General features: G+C 38.8%; 1 protein-coding gene and 1 pseudogene across 1 annotated transcript; one reads left to right on the top strand and one right to left on the bottom strand.

Annotated features, from left to right (window-relative positions):
- Positions 1-453: 453 nt before the first annotated feature.
- Positions 454-18149, bottom strand: LOC147856505 (vacuolar protein sorting-associated protein 35B-like). The gene is made up of 22 exons (XM_087329459.1): positions 17780-18149; positions 15242-15338; positions 14894-15017; positions 14610-14795; positions 14441-14528; positions 13988-14044; positions 13691-13780; positions 13484-13606; positions 13338-13412; positions 13205-13264; positions 12989-13105; positions 12651-12890; positions 12513-12581; positions 12342-12431; positions 12020-12109; positions 11858-11947; positions 11715-11783; positions 11480-11560; positions 11295-11402; positions 11106-11209; positions 10920-11033; positions 454-894 (listed from the first exon to the last, which is right to left on the bottom strand). The coding sequence occupies exons 1-22, from the start codon at positions 17888-17890 to the stop codon at positions 684-686; spliced, it is 2394 nt and encodes a 797-aa protein (XP_087185585.1). The 5' UTR covers positions 17891-18149; the 3' UTR covers positions 454-683.
- Positions 4046-7271, top strand: LOC147856506 (uncharacterized; annotated as a pseudogene).
- Positions 18150-19825: the final 1676 nt, after the last annotated feature.

The following is a 19825-nucleotide window of genomic DNA, read 5'->3' as shown; positions in this document are numbered from 1 at the left end:
CTGGTACATTTTGTGCCAGCACAAAAAAATGCATGTGAAAGAAACACGTTTGCAATCCAATTTGTCATGAATAGCTGTTAATAACACTTGGTCAACATGGATGGGGCTCAGTAGTCATGAGAGATTGCACATATGCAAAAACTGTCACCACATAAACAATTGATAATAGAAGGTTCAACATATTCTGTATTCTGTAAAAGAAGAATTCATTTTCGATTAATGACTAGGTTCAATCTTGAAACAATGATTATGTTTCATGACTGAATGACTTGAAATAGAATCCTGGATTGTAGAAGTGCCATAACACTGATAACAACAATAATAATTTACATTTATGAGTTATCAAACCACTTCTCATCTTTCAAAGAAAAATCCAAAGGTCACTGCATAAAGAAAAGCTGTAGAGTCATAATTCTCAACTATACAAAGAATATCCATACAGAATTTGAACTGTTACCCGACAGCTAGAAGTCAAATGACACCAGCACATTTAATTCGAGAGTAAATGATTACAAAAAAAATGTTACTGTTAAAATTCCAAACAATAGATCATGTAGTAGACTACAGAAGTTCAAATACTACTCTTTCCACATAAAGCCTGAGTTGAGATAAGATTGCCTCACTGCTGAGCAAATAAAAATTCCAGCAAGAAAAAACTAACCTAATATACACGAATGAATCATTTACACTTCGATAGCAGCATATCGCTCTGCCATATCATCCCCTTTCTGTTTCTGAAACCTAACATATCTTAACGTATTAGCCAAGAAAGTATCCACTAGTGAATCCTGGGTAACATGTTCACTTTGTATTTCAGTCATAATTAGTTCAATAAGACCCTGGATGACACCGCTTGTTATATGTTGATTGCCATGTTCAAAATAGTACAAATACCTGCAGAGAAACAATAAAAAGACGTAAATATATATCTCTTTCTTTCCTCTGAAATAGCATGCATCAGCCCTACATCTCTAGGTAGGAAGATGGTTTGCTATAAGACAAACTTTTTACACACATAGGAGGATGGATTGATCATTGGGCCCTTATATATCAACATACATCTACTATCCTGTGCACTGTGCAGTATGATAGGACAGCTGCAAACTTCTTCACATCAGTAAGAGATTAAGGTAGGCAGATATGCACGAATACCTCTAGAAGAAAGAATTTGCCAATTGTGTCATCAGGGAGTGGAATCTGATAAACACTATGTTTGCGATTGTACTGTTTTGGAGATAGCATTGTCTCTTGAAGAAAAGCTTTGAACCAACGGTGCTTGGGGCTCTTCTTGGTAGAACTCAAGAGACACATTGAGAAGTTGTTGAAGGACAACAATACCACCACACAAGCTAATCAACAATCACAATTCTCTTTAGCCCCATCATCCTTATGCTACGAGTCAATCAAGTGCTACACAAATGGCCTCCTGGCCAGGACATTGCAAAGGGGTTACAATAGATCAGGCAATGGCAATTTGTCGTGCACGTAGGCCTTGGCCTTGTGGACCAAGACTTTATCACCCTTGTCATTGACAGATAGGCCATTATATTCCACCATCGCAGGTGCTTCATCGCTTTGGAGCCCTCTTTATTCTGGACTGATCTATGCTAGAGATATTTAGTCAAATCTCAACATTCCGAATTTTACATGGTATACATGAAGTAATTCTTAATCACGTCTTAGTTTCTTTCTATTTACTTTTTCGTTTAGTTCATTTACTTTGGTCTGTTGTTGAATGACAATATAACATTTTAAGATGCAGACTCTTGTTTGGTCTTATAGGCCATGTTGGCCTCCTAAAAGATGTTAATATATCCTTCTTTCTTTTTTTCTTTCTCTGAAGAACATAAAGTTTGTCATTGTACTGTTTTTTATGAAATAAGGCTTTGGCCCAATAATGATTGGGGCTTTTCTTGCTAGAGCTTGAGAGACACAGAAGCACAACAATACAGCCATACAAACTCCTCAACAAAGAACAATCACAACTTTCTTTAGCCCCATCACTCTTACTCATGGTACAACTCAATCAAGGGCCACATAAATGGGATCCCAACCACGTAATTACAAAACAAACAGATTACAGAGCTTTCACCTTTTTGGATGAAAGGCTCTAGTCTCAGAGAGTATCACAGCAGTATGAATCTCACAACAATATATGAAACGACTAAACCTGTTTTGTTGTATATGCAACAGATTGGTGTCTGAAATCACTTCTAGGGTTTGGGCAAGTTCCAGAAAACTGTGCCTACCCTTGTTGTCTTCACGTCTTCTCTCTGTCTTACTTACACGGGCTAACTCAGAACTTCTCTTCACTGTTTCACCCCTTGTCTCTAACGCTATCTCAACCTTTTCCTTTCTCTGGTGTGCGTTTAGGGTTTTGGCTCTGTCTGTCTTTTCTGAAATGTCTGTCCTCTGTGTTTTCTGCAATGCCTGATCCTGTGCGTTTTCTTCCAAATCTGATTTCTTGTATCTTCTGCCAAATTTGTTCCTCTATGCTTTCTGCCCAGTAAAAATTTCTAGAGTCTATATTGTTCTTTCTGCCCTCAACATCTCCTATACCTGCTGTCCTAAGACACCATGGAGTCTGAAGGGACAGACACTGAAAAGATGGATCTTAACACGCATGACGAGGGTCCAGACCCATTGAAGACCACAAGAAGATATCATAGACGAAAAGGACGGGATGGAAGCACCCTGAATAGCGTCAGAAGGGCGCACAAGGCACCATGAACGCAGGCCCCATCTGACATTCCATTTGATGTCGAAAATGGGAAACATAATTTTTTACGCCATTTGATTGCGCAAGAGATCAATCTTATTAGAGAAGATATCGAAATAGCACTAAAAGAAGAAATGAAAAAAGAGATAGAGAAACAAAAATCAAAATTGTATGCCTCTCTCAAGGCTGAGTTATTAGAAGAGATGCGGAAAGACATAATAAGCCATGTGGAAAAATCACGCTTAGAGCTCAAGGATGACATGACACAATACCTTAAGGATGAAATATCCTCAAGTAAGGTTGAGTTAGGAGCTATAAAAGTGGATTTCGAAAAAGGACAAGAAGCAGTGAAAAGATGCATCTCTACAGTGAAAGCCAATGTCACGAAGGAAATGCAAACATGGCCAAAGATGCCAAAGCTCAAGCTGAGCATGCCCAAAATGAAATTAAAGCAAATGCTCCTTGGATAGAGGTAGTAAGAAAAGCAAAAAGGAACATCCATGGATAGGATGGCAATGATGAATGCTACTTTAGAAGAAGCAGCCAAGAGGAAAGCTCGTGCGTTGCAAAGTCCACAAGAAGATGCCAAGAATCTCGGAACAAAGATTGGAGCATCAGATATTCCATTTGCTTCAACGTGGAGGGTGGGAAGAGATGAGTCTAAAGCTAAAGCCCTTATCATCCGCATCATGGATATTGACAAGAAAAAAGCTTTCCTCTCTAAAAGAAAGGCACTCAAGGGTGAAAAGATATACTTAGACGACAATCTCACTCCAGCCCAAGTGGCAAACCGCAAATAAAACATGCCACGAGTGCTTGATGCAAGAAAGGAAGGTAAATGGGCCGTATATAGAGACGGCAAGGTTATTATTACAGAGAAGAGAACCGCATGACGATATATGGCCTATGAGACGCTACGCATGACCATATGGAATTGCAACGGCTCTCTACGGACAGATGTCGGATATTTTGAAGATACATTGAAAAACACAGATATTGCTATGTATACAGAGACTCACCAATGCATGGCTAGCAAACTCCCCGAGGTACAAGGATATAGATGGGAGTCAATATGTCGCCCCCGACCTCGGATACGAGGAAGCACTAGAGGTTCGGGAGGAGTGGTTATGCTATACAAAGAGGAGCTCCATGGTAGAGTGCATGTTGTCCATAAGGATGTGGATGCACGCTACATGTGGATACGCATAAAAAGAGGGGATCTTAGGGAGCTATATATTGCAAATTGCTACTTTCCACTTGCCTACTCAAGGTTTTCACCTCTAGGTGAATCACCATATCTACCACTATATGATGATATCATAAGTTATGGGGGACATAATACTATTAGGAGATTTTAATGCACGAACCAAGGATGAACAAACAACTATATTTAACACCAACGAGGCTGTTTATGGAGAAGTTATGGCGGAAGAGGTTGGTCTAAAGAGAAAAGCTCAAGATATGAGTGCTATAACTGAATATGGAAAACACTTTCTAGCCTTGGGAAGTGCGCATGGATTTGTGATATATAATGGCTTGACTCAATGGCCTGGATCAGATGCTTTGACATGTTGGCACCCAAAAGGGGGTGCAAGCACAGTCGATTATCTAATGGGACCTCCATCTCTTATACCTGAAATAAAAGTGTTCACTATATCGGGAAGACCTATTGCCTTGGCAGCTGATCATGCATATCTACACTTTGAGGTAAAGGATGGATGCACAAAGGATGTATATGCTAAGGAGAGTGGGCTGACTAAGTATCTATTCACTCGCGAGACAATTGATGTCTATAGTTGTGGTGTATACAATGGCATGCTAGATTTGGATCCTTTCTCACCCCTTGAAGAACTTACCCAAGGTTTATCCAAATCATTGCATAAAGCAGCCACAAATGCCTTCCCTCACACAACGGCCAATCCCCCCAAACTCGGTAGAGTAATACAAAATAGTTGGTATGATAAGGAATGTCGTGATACAAGGAGATGCTTGCAGCGTGATGTAACTCGGAGCATTTATACACACAACCAAGCGAGAGCAACCTTCCAACGCCTCGTAAGGAAGAAGAAGAGATTGTGTTTGGCTAAATTTGAAGATCATTTGTATCGCTTGTTTCTAGGACGAGAGAGTAAAAGAGCATGGAAAATGTTTAATGAGAGGCCACCCACCACACAACTGACCTGACCTCAGGTGTGGCATGAATATGCAAAGGTCCTATATGATATCCCGGGGCAACCTCCTCTTCCCCACCCGAATGCCTCACGCCCACATGAATCAACCTTCTTTACACCACAAAATGTAAGAAATGCCATTGATCGGCTACAATTTGGGAAGGCCCAAGATCATGATAGATTGGTGGGTGAACACTTTATCTATGCCCGTGACACCATCCTCCCATTGCTAGCACACATCTTCAATAGAGCCATGTGTGAAGGTTTTCCTACTAGATGGACTCAGCATACCATTGTGCCAATCTATGCCCGTGACACCATCCTCCCATTGCTAGCACACAGCTTCAATAGAGCCATGTGTGAAGGTTTTCCTACTAGATGGACTCAGCATACCATTGTGCCAATCCTCAAGAGTGGAGACCCCATGATGCCAAGCAACTATAGGACAATCATGATTGGCCATTACTTGGCTAAACTATATGGCTCGATTCTAGAATCAGAATTGAGTATATGGGCAGAGCAAAATGGCTGTCATTCAATTGGACAGGCAGGATTTCGGAAGGGGTTCGCAACCTTGGATCACATATTCACCCTCCGGGCCCTTATTGAGGAGGGCAGAGCCCACAATAAGAGGATTTATTGCTGCTTTGTGGATTTCCGAAAAGCCTTTGACACTGTGCCACGTGCTTGGCTTATGCAGCGGCTAGAAGCCTTTGGTGTCAGGAAAAGTTCGGTCTCCTAAGGGCTTGTCAGAGGTGGTGGCTAGCACAATTGGCGCGAAGCAAGGATGCCCACTATCCCCTACACTCTTCGGTCTCTATATAGATGAAGTATCACAATACATAGCAAGATTTGGTGGTTCTGGAGCACACCTAGCAGGTATAGCTATACAGATATTACTATATGCTGATAATATTGTGCTGATTTCTGACTCTCCAGAGGAACTACAAAGACATCTAAATGCCTTAAAACTATTTTGTACGGACAAAGGTTTGTCAATCAACATGAATAAAACTAAAGTGATGGTGTTTAACACCACTCAAGCATGGGTAACAAGATCAGAACCAGAATTCTTCTTGGGAGAGGAAAAGGTGGAATACACACGCTCCTACACATACCTAGGAGTAACATTTACAGGACGTAGGTTCTCCTTACAGGAGGCCGCTTGTGCCTGACTTTCTCGTGGATATGCAGCCTTTGGTGCTCTCAAGAGACAATGTGCACATTTGCAATTCCAAGACCCACGGACTAAGCTATGGTTATTTGATACGCTTGTCACACCAACTCTTCTCTATGGAGTAGAGACATGGGGACCGAGTCTTAACAAGGCAAATCATTGGAAAGATTTAGAGAGACCTTTAGTGTCAATGATTGCTCGCATGATAAGGAGCAAAGCATCAGTGCCCCACGATATAATCCGGGCAAAGATGGGAGCAGCACCTATAATAACTGAGGCATTGTTCTGATTAGTGACATTTATCCAACATCTTTGGGAGCTCCCTAAACGAAGGTACCCAAGGTTGGCACTTATGTCATCAAGACAACTGGCTGAAAATGGAGACACTCATTGTTGGTATGCTGAAATGCAGCAAGGGTTTGAGTCACATGGCATGAGTATAAATGCACTGCCCCTGTTCCAATATAGCTTGGACTGTCCCCATCTCAATATGACCAATGTGGAAAAGAATAGAGTGATCCGAACTGATATTATTAACTTGGAAAACAAGATAACATGGATCAGCCCCAAAATACCACTTGGTACAAAGATGGCCCACTATAAGACACACTTCTTACATACATCGGAGGATGGATTTGTCATCAGACCACCTTATATGGACATACATCTATCCTATGCGTTGCGTAGTGTGATAGGGCAGCTACGAACTTCATCACATCAGCTACAAATTGAGGTAGGCAGATATACACGACTACCTCTAGAAGAGAGAATTTGCCAATTGTGTCATCAAGGAGTGGAATCTGAAGAACACTATGTTTGTCATTGTAGTGTCTTTTATGAAATCAGAGGGAGATACCATTGCCTCTTTAAACAAGGCTTTGGCCCACTACGCAAGGTAATGGAATATGAGGACCAACGATGCCTAGGACTTTTCTTGCTAGAGCTCAAGAGACATCGGGAAAAGTTGTTGAAGAATACAGCCACACAAGCTCATCCACAAAGAACAATCACAACTTTCTTTAGCCCCATCACTCCTAATGCTAGAAGTCAACCCCATGATACAGAAATGGGATCCAGACCAGGATATAACAAAGGGGTTACAATTGATCGGGCAATGGCAATTTGCCATGCACGTAGGCCCCGGCCCCATGGACCACAACCCTTGTCATCGACAGATAAAAGCCAGTATCTCCCGCCATCGTAGGTGCTTCCCTCGCTTCGGAGACATTTCCATTCTGGATCGACCTATGCTAGAGATCTTTCGAAGACAAAAGCTACAATATACCTAACTTGAGGATCTCATATGTGCCAAAAACCAGATTTCCTCTTTTCTTTTCTTTTCATGCTATTTACTTTTATATTTATTGTGTGATATTTATTTTATTTTGATTTGTTCTCAAAGACGAGACAACACTTAAGATGTAATCTCTTATTTGGTCTTATAGGCCATTTTGGCCTCTTAAAGGACGTTAATATTTCTTTCTTTCTTTCTTTCTTTCTTCTTCAGAGGCCTCTCCATTCTTGATATATCAATGTTTGAGATCTTTTGAAGAAACAAATTACAATATATAGCTAGAACTTGAAAGATAGAATGTTTCTTATTGTAACCCTTCTTTGTAGCAGAAATCTTTACTGGTTCTCCATATATATATGTTAGTCTACAAGAAACAATCAAATGATTTCAGGTGATTGTTTTTGGAGAAACAGAAAATCTTCCTGAACAAGCATCTTACTCAGTCGGTAACATTGATGAGGCTACCACAAGGACTGCAATTTCAGCAGTGGATGGTTTGTAAAAGCAATGAACTCAAATCTTTGCATAATGGATCCTAATTGAATCGTTTGGAATTCTGAGGTTTGGGAAATTATTTTATCCTACCAACAATGGTCAAGTTGGATAAATGATGAGCTATCCCCAAAAGAAAGATATGATGTTCTCCCATACTTACCTCAATTATGTAAAAACAATCTACTGAGTTACAGGATCTGTAGGTTAGATCCTTCGGTGCAGTGGGCTTTTCACCCTCAATTTTATGTCTGCCATTGACCAATACATTAAAGTACAAAAGGAAAAGTGGTACATTAATACACCTTGCTATCATAAAGTTAGTTTATTTGCAAATGAGATTGAGAGTTATGTCCCAAACTTCTCTCCTATGAAAGATGTGAAAACAATTGGAAGAAATTGAAGGATGTCATTCTCAAGATACGGCATTGATATTTTGGTGCACATGTGGGTGGATATCAAACGCTTAGTTTCCCATGTAAATCTTGTTTTGATCAAGAGTTCAAGGCTCATCTCAAAATGTTGAAGTTCACAAAATATAAAAATGAAAAATCCCTATCATTGTATCCATATTGAATATTGGCGATGAGAAAGAGGCAATATTATCAAATAAAAAAAAGGAGGAAACAAAACTGTTAAACTCCAATCCAACCTAACATGGAGACAACTCAAGTGAAATAAAGAAAATACAATGGGCAGATTCACAAAGAAGAGATGGAACAATAACAATATGTACATATGCTTTATATGCATGTTGGGATATGCCTATGACATTGAGTATGGAAACACCATATAATGCATGTGTGTCTATTGAAGTTGGTGATAAAAGAGCAAAAGGATGGCTAATAGCAAAGCAGTGGATGCAACTTTAATACCAATCGAGATCTTGAAATGGACAAGACGACAAACTCGTCAATGGATAGCAGTTATCGAGCAAGGCTTTTCTGAAAGATTGGCTCATGAATTGGATTAAACCAATCCATAAAGGACGGTATAAAAATTTGGTATCCAGATATTGAACTGTCATGGTTAGCTTGATTATGGCCAACTTATATAGCACTATCATGGAACAAAAGATTAGCTTATGGGCTTAACACCATCACAAATAAGCACTTGGTCAAGCTGGCTTTAGACATAGTCATTCCACTACTAATCATTTGGTTACCCTAAGAGAAATCATGGAAGAAAGTCAATTTCAAGGGAAAACACTCTGTTGTCGTTATGTGACTTCAAGAAAGCCTTTCAAACTGTACTGAGCGAACTTTGGAGCAAATTGATAAATATTGGTATCTCATTAGAGTATAGAGCAGTTGTAGCACAATTACATAAGCAAGTTAGGTGCCAATTGGAAATGGAAGAGTTTCTTGAGAAACATGGGGGCCAAGTGAGGGTGTCCACTTTCACCCACACTCTTTGGTCTATGTGTTGATAAAGTTGAAGAAATCGTAAACAAGTTTGCAAAAAAAGAAGGATTAATTGGCCCAAAACTTATGTGAGACATGCCAACGATGTTGTTTTATTGTCAAATACTTTGGATTATATGCAACACTTGATGTAATGGAAACATTTTGTCAAATTAGAGGGCTAATTGTTAATTTGCACAAAACAAAAATTATGGCAATAAAGGCAATTTAAACTGAGATACTAGCCCACTTTTACATACAAGAGAGAATCAATACAAGTGGTACAACCAACACGATACTCAAAGATGGGAAGTGAGAGTGTTGTTATTCAATTCTATGGTGGTCCAAGTGTTGTTTTATGGAGTGGAAGTGTGGGATGGCACTATCTCACTTAGTGCATGGAATGAAATAGAGAAAATCCAAATTGTTCTTATGTAGACAATTGGGGGTGAAATCCTCAACATCCTATCTTGTCATGGTATTAGAAATAGGTGCCCATAGAGACACTAGCCATGCAAAGAGTATGCAAGTATATCACAAAATTCAAGAATATACCTGATCACAGATTGTCAAAACAATCTTGCAACATAGGATGTGAGGTACAAAAACCGATAAGAGCAAAATCCTCTCATCTGGTTCTGTGCTTGACAAAATGAAATGGTTTAAAAGATGTAGAGTAAAGGATCTATCGGAGCTCTCAGGTGATGCTCTGATGTATTTAGCCATTGAGGACAGATCAATCAAGGCACTACGGATGCAGTCGCAAGATGCTAAAATGTCAAAATTGGAAAATTACATAGCAAATGTCAGCACCCATTGTTGGCCCCAATACAAAGTAAAAATGCCAGAATGCATACAACCACATCTTACTGCCTGCATGAGCCTTGGTTCATAGAGAGCCTGAACACTTCTCCGAACTCTCTAACACAAGTTAGGTGTTGAGGTAGCTTCATGGCATCATCACCATAGACCAACGGTACACAATGCACGCAACGAAAAACCTTGTGGAGGATGAATATCACTTCTCGCATGCTCACCATATAACTCAAATCACGAGAAGTATGATGACTTATTAGACATGATAATTTAACTATCATACTCAAATCCCTACAAGAAGCGTGAGCACAAATGTAAGGGCATCATTTCCACATCAAGAGTTTCTACTATTGAGTAATAACCCCCCTTCTTAGGAAGGAGACACATACAAGGTGATATGTTAATTTGGTTCCATAGGTCACATTGGGAATCCTTGTGGACGATGAAATTATTATATTCTAAGAACAGAAAATCAATATAAAGTCCATATACTCATTTATGTCGGAATCCTGTTTAGCAACTCCCTATATCCATCCTCATTTCAGAAAGAAGATTGTACACCCAAACCTCATGCAGTTGCCAACAATGCTCTTGCATATTTGAAGGTTCTCCTGATAGACTACATTAGATGAATCCATAGTGATGATGTCCAATTTCCCGGTTTTTCTCATTTCTTCACCCTTCTCCCATTTGACCTCTATGCTTAATCATGAATTTCATAACTATTTTGGCTCTCTTTACTTTCTTTCTAATACATACTTATCTAAATCCACATGCATCCATGCAAAGAAATATGTGTGGAATCTTGCCAAATACTTATACTAATGAAAGGGAATATTATTTATACTTGTTCAGAATCTCCACAAATAGTGTGACTGGGCCACTGCTTCCTTTTGCTGCAGTTGCCATCTGTTGAGCAGCATTTGCAATTCTCAAGGCTCGTTTGAGGCAAAGCAAGACCCTAACAAAAATTTATATGTTAGAGCTAAACACAGATCAAAGCACAATAACTTAACCCATGAAATGATGGTACCTCTCGCCATCCTTTACACCCTCTTCTGCTTCAACCCAAAACAAATGTGAGCATGCATACACTGCTCTGCATTGGTCTGGTTTTTTTAAAAGCTTAGCGGAGTACTGCAATTCGATAAAAACATTCAAAAAAAAGTTGGAAAACGTCTACTTTCTAAGAGTAATAAATATGGATATAAAAATCACTCACGCCAGTTGCTTTATGAGTTAGTGTATCCCTATTTTCAACCCCAAATACATGCATCCTCTGAAGAGTGCCGATTATCAAATGTATAGCAGTAATCTGTGCTTTTGAGTCCTGTTAGGAAATAATATGCAAGATCAGAACTACCGATGACATTGATTGACTCCCACCATACTACAAATTCAACTTACGGCAATTTCTTCTTCATAAAGCACAAATGCCTGTGTAAAAAACTCATATGCAATGGGCTCCAAATCACAGTCATTTGCAGCCTGCTTTAGCAGAAAAGTGAAGAAAGAAGATGTATTAACATCTCTTAAATGAAAGCAATTTTTAAAAATGTTCACAATAATTACCCAGTCTAAACTCATGAATGTCAAAATATAAAGATTCAAGTACAGCAATGAAGTTAGGTTGCATTATCACCTCTGCACATTGTAGGTAGAGACGTAATGCAAGCTCTGGGGCAGGTACGGATGAAAGTGCATCCAGTGTCTACAAATCCATAACAGAATATACAAAGGAACCATAATAAACACATTAATACTGACTACACAAAAAACACCTACCTGATGTAGAAATTGGAAAACTTTCTGAGATGAAAGTGCAGACTCGTCCACTTCATCATTCTCCCCATGGTGCTGCAACAATCTCACAAGCTGCATATCATTAAGAGATATTAGTTGCTGAGATACGTGGAAGGTAATGTTATTCATACAAATTTTTACAACCTTAAGAGCAGAGAAAATTAGAGGAGGGAGAGTGTAGCCAAGCCTTTTTGGACCACCTTTCAGAAAGTGTTTTCTTACAGTCACTAGTATCTGGAATAAAGAGAAATACAGAGTCAAAATAGTGGATGGAAGTAAACAGATGGCAAACAGGATTTCAACGGAAGTTTTACATTCTTTTTCCTTCACCATGCATACGTACAGTACAACAAACTCCACAACTAACAAATAAACAGACCAAGGAAAATTTTCCATGGTTCTGTGTTGCCTGCCATGGTTACTAACCCTTAAAAATTTAGGATTGCTTGCCATTTACAGTCTTTACCTTGAACATTTCATCATTATCATTGTTCACTAGCATTTGAAGGAGTCGAGCAACTAGATTTTGCTCTTCCATGAAGTCTTCCTCATCAAGCTACAGAGACAAATGGTATTAGGAAACTTTAGAAATATGTATCTGACATCTATGTCATACTCACATCTTGCACCCACTAACCTCATCGAGTGCAGGAACACCTTCACTATCCTTGATAACCTCTTTGAGCAGTTCAAAGAGTGCTTCAACCTGCAGAATGTGACGATTAGCACATTGATTGATCATGGAAATATTCAAAAGGTTATTTATATCTGTCACCTTATCAGCTTCTGTAATCAACGTGCCATTCTTCATGATACTCTGGATTATTAAACCTGACATCACTTTATTTGTCCTATAATCAAGATGCTCCATCACCTTTGGATAATTTGTCAATTTAAGCACAGTAACGACATCATTGTATTTCTCAAGAGGAGCACTCAACAGTGCAACAATCTGTTTGGTAGCGTTACTGTCCTTGACTCTGCCAAACCCTTCCAACTTCTTGACACATGCACCCTGGAATAACATGAACAAAAACAATCTCTCATCTATATAATGTACAAATGCAAGTCACTTATATCCTCAAAGGCATGAAGCATTGAAGGAATTCATACCAATAATTGGTTGACATAATCAAGGCGGTCAACATGAACATGGAGTGTGAATTTTAAAAGTGCAACATGTAGACCAATGGCACCAACCAATGGCATATCTGGTTGGGCCTCTATCACCTGGCACACATGAAAGAGCCTTTTTACCTACCATTCCATACATTAGAAGATTTTAAATCGCCACTTATCTCACCAAATGCTCACCCATTCCTAAAATACCTTTACTACAGCATCACTAAGTTTTGAGAAAGCTTCAACTTGCAAAAAATCTGAGAGGACCTGCAACCATTGAGTTGTTAAATTTCTCGTAAATATTAAGCTTTAACCATTGATATTGAGACCAATCATGTACCTCAGGTGAAGAATTTGCATAGTTCGAAAGTCTATCCATCAACTGTGACATAATTGTTTTAACATCCACTGTTGGCTGCATAACAACCCAATTATCTGAATGAATAAACTGGAACGAATAATTATGCAGCCATGAATATACCTTACCTGAAGCTGAGAGCAAGCTCCAAGAAGAGTCTCCAGCGTGTGCAGATGGTATTCATCAGGGAAGGCTTGAATAATGCAATCCATAAGGTAATACTGGGCAAGTTCATCCTTACAATTGACTACCTGAAACCCAGATTCCCACTCATTAGCTTTCGCCTTGCAACTTCCTCCTAACTATATTGTTAATAAAATAAAAGTTTATAGTACCTGCTCCAGAATTCGTGGAAGAACGACATCTCTATACATTTCTAGGTCAACTCCTTCCAGCTGACTCAATACGTGCAAATTTTTCCCCACCTGAAAACTCAAAAGGCTACAAAATCTGAACACATAGCATTAATTATGTTTGGCGGCAATCTTGGATTTTGAATGTGGTGCATCTCAGTATTATTGTCTAGCATACATGCAAGGGTAAGGTTTATAAAGATCAAGTTCATGCAGAGGATATAGTTAGTCATCTATTAGTGAATCATAATTTTTATACATGACAAATAATAATGTTACCAAATCACGAAGCTCGCTCCTCTCTTTCTCCCGCTTCTCTCTCTCCCGTGCAGGACCCTGCAGAACAGAAAACTTCCAATATGGGAGTTGCCACAATAGGATCACTACAGTATAACACTGCAGCATGAGCACAAAACATGTGTGATCAGGCCAAACCCGATTGGTGGTGGTCACACATGCTCAAGCCTTTTAGTTAATCTTGTGTTTCTTGTGTTATTCGCATTGACAAGCGAACATCAACACTTGTAAACTTTGTTAGGTCTCATAAGCCATTATTCTCTTTTGGAGACATTATGTGTTCTGTTCTTCCCTACCCTTAGCAGAACCCTGCAAGCTAACCCAGACCTAACCTGCCCAACCTGGCAGTGATCAGCACCAGTACCGGTGTACTACACCTACAGCTTAGCTTTGAAATAAGGTCATCAGCTCAATACTTTGCGTCCCAATACTCACCTGATGTTGCATTCGCACCCATAACTTGTTCATTTCAGTGAAGTTTTGAAGTACAAACTCCACAGCATCAACAACAGTTCCCCCCTCCCTGTTCAGAAAAAATTGTTATGGCTAAGTTGGTCTATACATATGCATGCAAAAATGGGTAATCAAAGGAATGCGTTTTTACCCTTCAAATTCTGAAGATGAATCTGGTAGCTTGTCTTTGCTAATCTGAGATAAATAGCTTCTAAGAAAAAGTCCGCGTACCGGATGCTGTATTCCACGGCACATTTCCACCAGATCTTTAAGGATCTCCTTTGCAGGCGCTTCTTTTGACTTTATGTACACACAACCTACCGTACACAAAAGGTATCTGCACATAGAGAGAACTAGTGTACATGACAATGCAATTGTGAAAGCAAGGGTGGTACTAGATTGTTCTTGAAGTCCATTATTGACCAGAAGACTCACAGTCTGGGTAGTATGTTGGCTGAATGTTGAACAAGTTCATAAAGATAAGCATTAGTGCAGCCCCTTTTTGTTTCTTCTTGGAAGAACACTTCCAGCATACGCAACTCATCAAATGTTCTCATATCTGAGTATGTCAAGTTATTTCCCAAAAAGATAGACAGCATAAAACTGAGATAAAGAACATTTAAGTAAAAGAAGAAACTCAAATTCCTCCAGACTGAATCATATCTATATGTATACAGTGCATATATCCTCAATTATCCATCGAACAGACACAATTATTTATAGACATAGATAAACCCTATCATATACAGAAAGGTACTCCTTGCCACATTGGAAATAGGATACAGAGCTCATAGTACTTCTGAGGTGAGAGCTTTGACGTTCTCAGCTCTGAAAGCATTTGAGCTGAAAACTTCAGTGCATCTCGTAAATTGTTGCTATCCTGCAATAGAAAGAAATAAGACCACATTCATTTAACATTTTCAGTGTCAACAAAAGTAGCAGAGAGAAAAAACATCATAAGGCCACCATTTTCAATAATGGGTTTACATTTAAACATGCAATCGTCTGTTGTATGGCCCTGGACATTGTGGAAAGATTGTATTCACGTACTGTGATATGTATCATGCACAAGTGCATAGAAATGAGCTGGTGGCACTTTATAGAAAAACTCTCTTTGAGGCATGATAAAGGATTCTGTTCTTAGGAAAACATATCGGGCTAGCTGCATTCATTGGAATGCTAGATTTTATTTGTTTCTCAATGACATTTTTAATATTGTTTCCTTCATGGTTGAAGTAGTTTACTTCATCACATTAGAATGTTGGATTTGATTTGACTCTCATCCTTATGAGGTTTCTAATACCCTTTCCTTCATGATTGAAGAAATTGTAGAAACACTATTGAATAGTTAGGCATGGTCCTTCACTAGAAAAATGCACACATCAACATAACAGAATCCAGACAATATTACTGTTACTAACAGGCAGCATCTGTTGTTTTCCCACTTTTATCTATTCTCTGTCACAACATCATGAGTAACATTTATGAGCAAAGACACACTCATATTGTATGGTAAAATATTTGAGCTTGAGACAGTTTGTCACTAATAATATTTATTGTTTTCTTTGGCATTTTGATGAAATGAAGCAGCAGAATCACAAATATTCTGGAATAATCCCTTTTTAGTAAACATAATGCTGGAGAATCATATCAGAAAGATAGTAAGAACACATGATACAAAATTGATCATGACGAAACATTTAGAACCATTGCAAAAACTAGATCTAATTCAAACATATCACACTCTCATTCTTCGAACCTAAGTGATCAATGTTAGCGACACACATTAGTGCCAAGGACCAAAAGCTATGACACTGATCTTTCCAGTGCTACTATGAAATAAGAAGTGTGCTGCCAGCTCTATTTTCATATACCAAGAGTTTGAATTTATGGATACAGGATACAAAGGGTCATGAAAACGCTGCAAGAGACACCTATAGCATGCACATGTAGAGAAAACCTAGACGTGCAAACTTCACCCCTTGAGCTGTCCACTCAAGAAGTTCAAGAAAAATCTGCAGACTCATCATCATAGCCTGGTCAGTAAATTCGTAGTTGAGCGCAACACTTTCAGATTAATGTTTAAATTGCATAATGCTACTCAAAACCTTTTTATCTAGCCAGAGTTCAGCATATATTATTTCTCGCCAAATAGAACAGAAATATACTTAATGGTGTGTTGTATAGAATTTTGATGAATGACATCTTTTGACTCTCTATAAAATATACAAGTTATTTTGTATTCAGGTTGCGTGTGATCAGGTTGGGGTGTTTCAAAAAAATTCTTCAGCAAGCATCGTATTTAGTGATTAAACTTCTAATATTTAGTTCCCAATGCAAAGTGTCCGCCATACGCAATTAAATCCTTTTAGGTCTCCATCATCATTTCCACAGTCTGAGACTTATTTATTCTAAATAATCTCTTTTGTTTTATCTTTACAAATCAGAAGATACTTGCTAGAATCAATATGTTCACACTCAACTGTGACATGACTTCCATTGTCGATTAAATGCAGGAATCATATACTTTCACAACCAAACTCTCAATCTTGAGATTTGAACATTTCATTCCTTGGACTTCTACTAATCTGAAGCTATTTATTAGCATGATGTGTTACACTTCACTATGAAAAGTGTTACACTGCTAAATAATTGAGAAAATGTTCGTGTTCAGTCTCAATTAAAAAGGAAAGACAACATCCATCTAGGTCTCTATATTCAACACTAAACGCTGAGTTTTAAGATTAACATCCTTTCCTTCTTTGGATATATAAACATCAGAGGCTAGTTGGTGACATTGAAATATTTGCACTTGATTGCAAGCCACAACATCAATACCATTTTCTTCATCTTCAAAGTCTTGATTGCCAAGCTTAACTCTTTCCAATCTTGGATCGAATACAAATCAAATTCTACAATTTTACAACTTAGACATAACCATGACTGGCCAGCATGACCAAAATAGCAGGAGAAATTATCTTTTTTATGGCTTCTAATAAAGGAAAAAGAAATGGTAATTCTTATTCTGATATGGCTTGCATCAGCAAGCAACGGAACAAAACATATGCTCTCATCTCCAAAAGTCTCAATCTTAATGTTTAAATTCTTTCTTCCTTAGATCTAGACAAATCAGAATCTACCTGATAGCAATAAGATGGTACACTTATATTTGTCATGAATTAAATTACCAAGTAATGGAAATATCTCCATCATCTCTAAAAGTATGAGCACTATGACTAAATCATTTCGTTCTTTGGATCTACAAAAAATAATGCACTAGAAAGAAGATGAAACGATGAAGAGAGAAAATGCAGCATATACCAGAGCTCGATGCAAGTAAAAAGCGTGGCGCTGCACAAGGGCCATTGCATCTGCAAGCCATTTCTCTTGATCCTCAGCACTGGGGATTCCATCAGCGCTAAGATTCTGCATGATTATTCCCAACAAAAACTACGGGATGATGAAAACGAAGTTTTGAATTCGGAAGAAGGAACACGCTTCCTTTCTTCAGGTTTCTTCCTTCAATTCTTTTTAACTTGGTTGTGAAAGGTTCCTCCTTTTCCTTTTCCTTTGCTGTCTGCCCGAGCAGGAATGGATGGGGCAAAGAAGGGGACGAAGGAATGAAGGAAGGGCTTCAGAGAGACATGGCGGAGGGATCACGACGAGGCTTCTCTACCTTCCTCCTTTTCTTCTTTCCTTCTTCTTCCTGGCTCTACTGATGTAAAGGAAATAAAACACAATTTGACAAAAGAGAAATAGAGTAAAAATACACATACATATATATACATATATATACATACAGGGGGAGGTGTGGGTACAGAGACACGCCTCCCACGTTTTGGGTAGTGCCAGTAAAAATCATTCATCTAGGAAAAGCCGGCCCACCGCGGCCACCACGTAATGATGCCCGCCCGCCCACCCGCCCCAACGAACACACCTGGAACGCTCCGTTCCGTCGGTCACGAGGACCGCCCCTTGGGTTTAAAGCCCGAGTTTCATGCACGCCTGCCTCTCTATTACACCAGACGTTCTTTTTTTTTCTTAATTCACTAGATGCCATTCTGAGATGTGTAGGGGGCTGAACGCAAGATCTTCCTGGTCCCCATCGGACAATGTTATTTGGCTATTGGCTTGGATGTTTACATCCTATGACCAAGGTCATAAATTTGTGAGATCTGAAGTTCGATCCTTGCCATGGGCCAGCCCCTCTCTCATAGATTGCCAATTGGTCTTCCATTGACACTAAAAATATATCCCTGCCTCTAAAATGCACAAATCGAGAAATGGTACATATTTTTGTGGTCCCATAGGTCATAAAACCTATCCATCTCTATGTACATGTGTTATAGGGAAATGTTTTGGTTTGGTTTTGTAAGGCATACTTTGACTTCAAGCCAATACTAAAACCTGACTCTCTCTTTCTTTTTATTCTCATAATCCTTTACATTGTTAGAGTATCAACACAAGGCCTTGGGTTTAAATCACAACTTCCACTCATCTTTATTACACTATATATATTTCTCACAATTTACTTGAGACCACTTTGGAATGTATAGGTTGATCCTATGACCCTATAGTATGTTGGGCAACCACACCAACTTAATGTGTGTGTGAAACCATAAGTGCAATACATGATAACTGCCACACAACTATCAATCTCCAAATAAAAACCCTTGATTGAAATTGCAATATGGAATGCCAACTACGCTCCAAAGTATTCCACTACCCTATGTTACAACTACATATTTTCCATTTATTCTCTTCTTTATTTGAGAGTCAAACAAGGCATGCCACTTAATTGTGTCTTACCATTCTTGCACCAATAAAACCAAGGTTGCTCATCTTTTGGCATAGGTAAAGATGCGTGTAGTGATAATTATATGCTCTGCAACTTTTGCCAAATGAATCCAAACTTTGAGAATCAACATCACCCACCTCTGCAACCCCTAACCAATACAACTAATTAAACTAAGATCAAAATTTCCCTTTTCCCTACGAATATAAAGCAAGAAGAAAGGAGTATTAAATCTAGCTTGTGCTAAGCAATTACATAACCTTATTATAAAAATGGTTTGTTAGCAGACATCACTATTGCAAATTAGATGATAGACATGACAACCATACAGTTGCAAGTGGTTATGACTTGAATGTCTTTGTGAGCAATGCTCTTATAGACATGTATTGCAAGTGCAAAGACACTAACAATGCAAGGAGATTATGAAGGAACGTGAGATACATGCTAAGATTGAAAGAACGGGACTACTGGATTAAACATTTTTCTTGGATATGCCGAACAAGAATAAGATTGGCTAGAAAGATTATTTATCTTTACCTAGAAAGATAGACTACAATCATTCGACATGGCTA

This window comes from Azolla caroliniana, unplaced genomic scaffold (assembly GCF_043228905.1).
Source record: "Azolla caroliniana isolate FFs.n. ecotype wild unplaced genomic scaffold, voAzoCaro1.0.p SCAF_13, whole genome shotgun sequence".
NCBI classification, from domain to species: domain Eukaryota; kingdom Viridiplantae; phylum Streptophyta; class Polypodiopsida; order Salviniales; family Salviniaceae; genus Azolla; species Azolla caroliniana.
The sequence above is the reverse complement of the archived record's forward strand: the minus strand, read 5'-3'. Positions and strand labels throughout refer to the sequence as shown.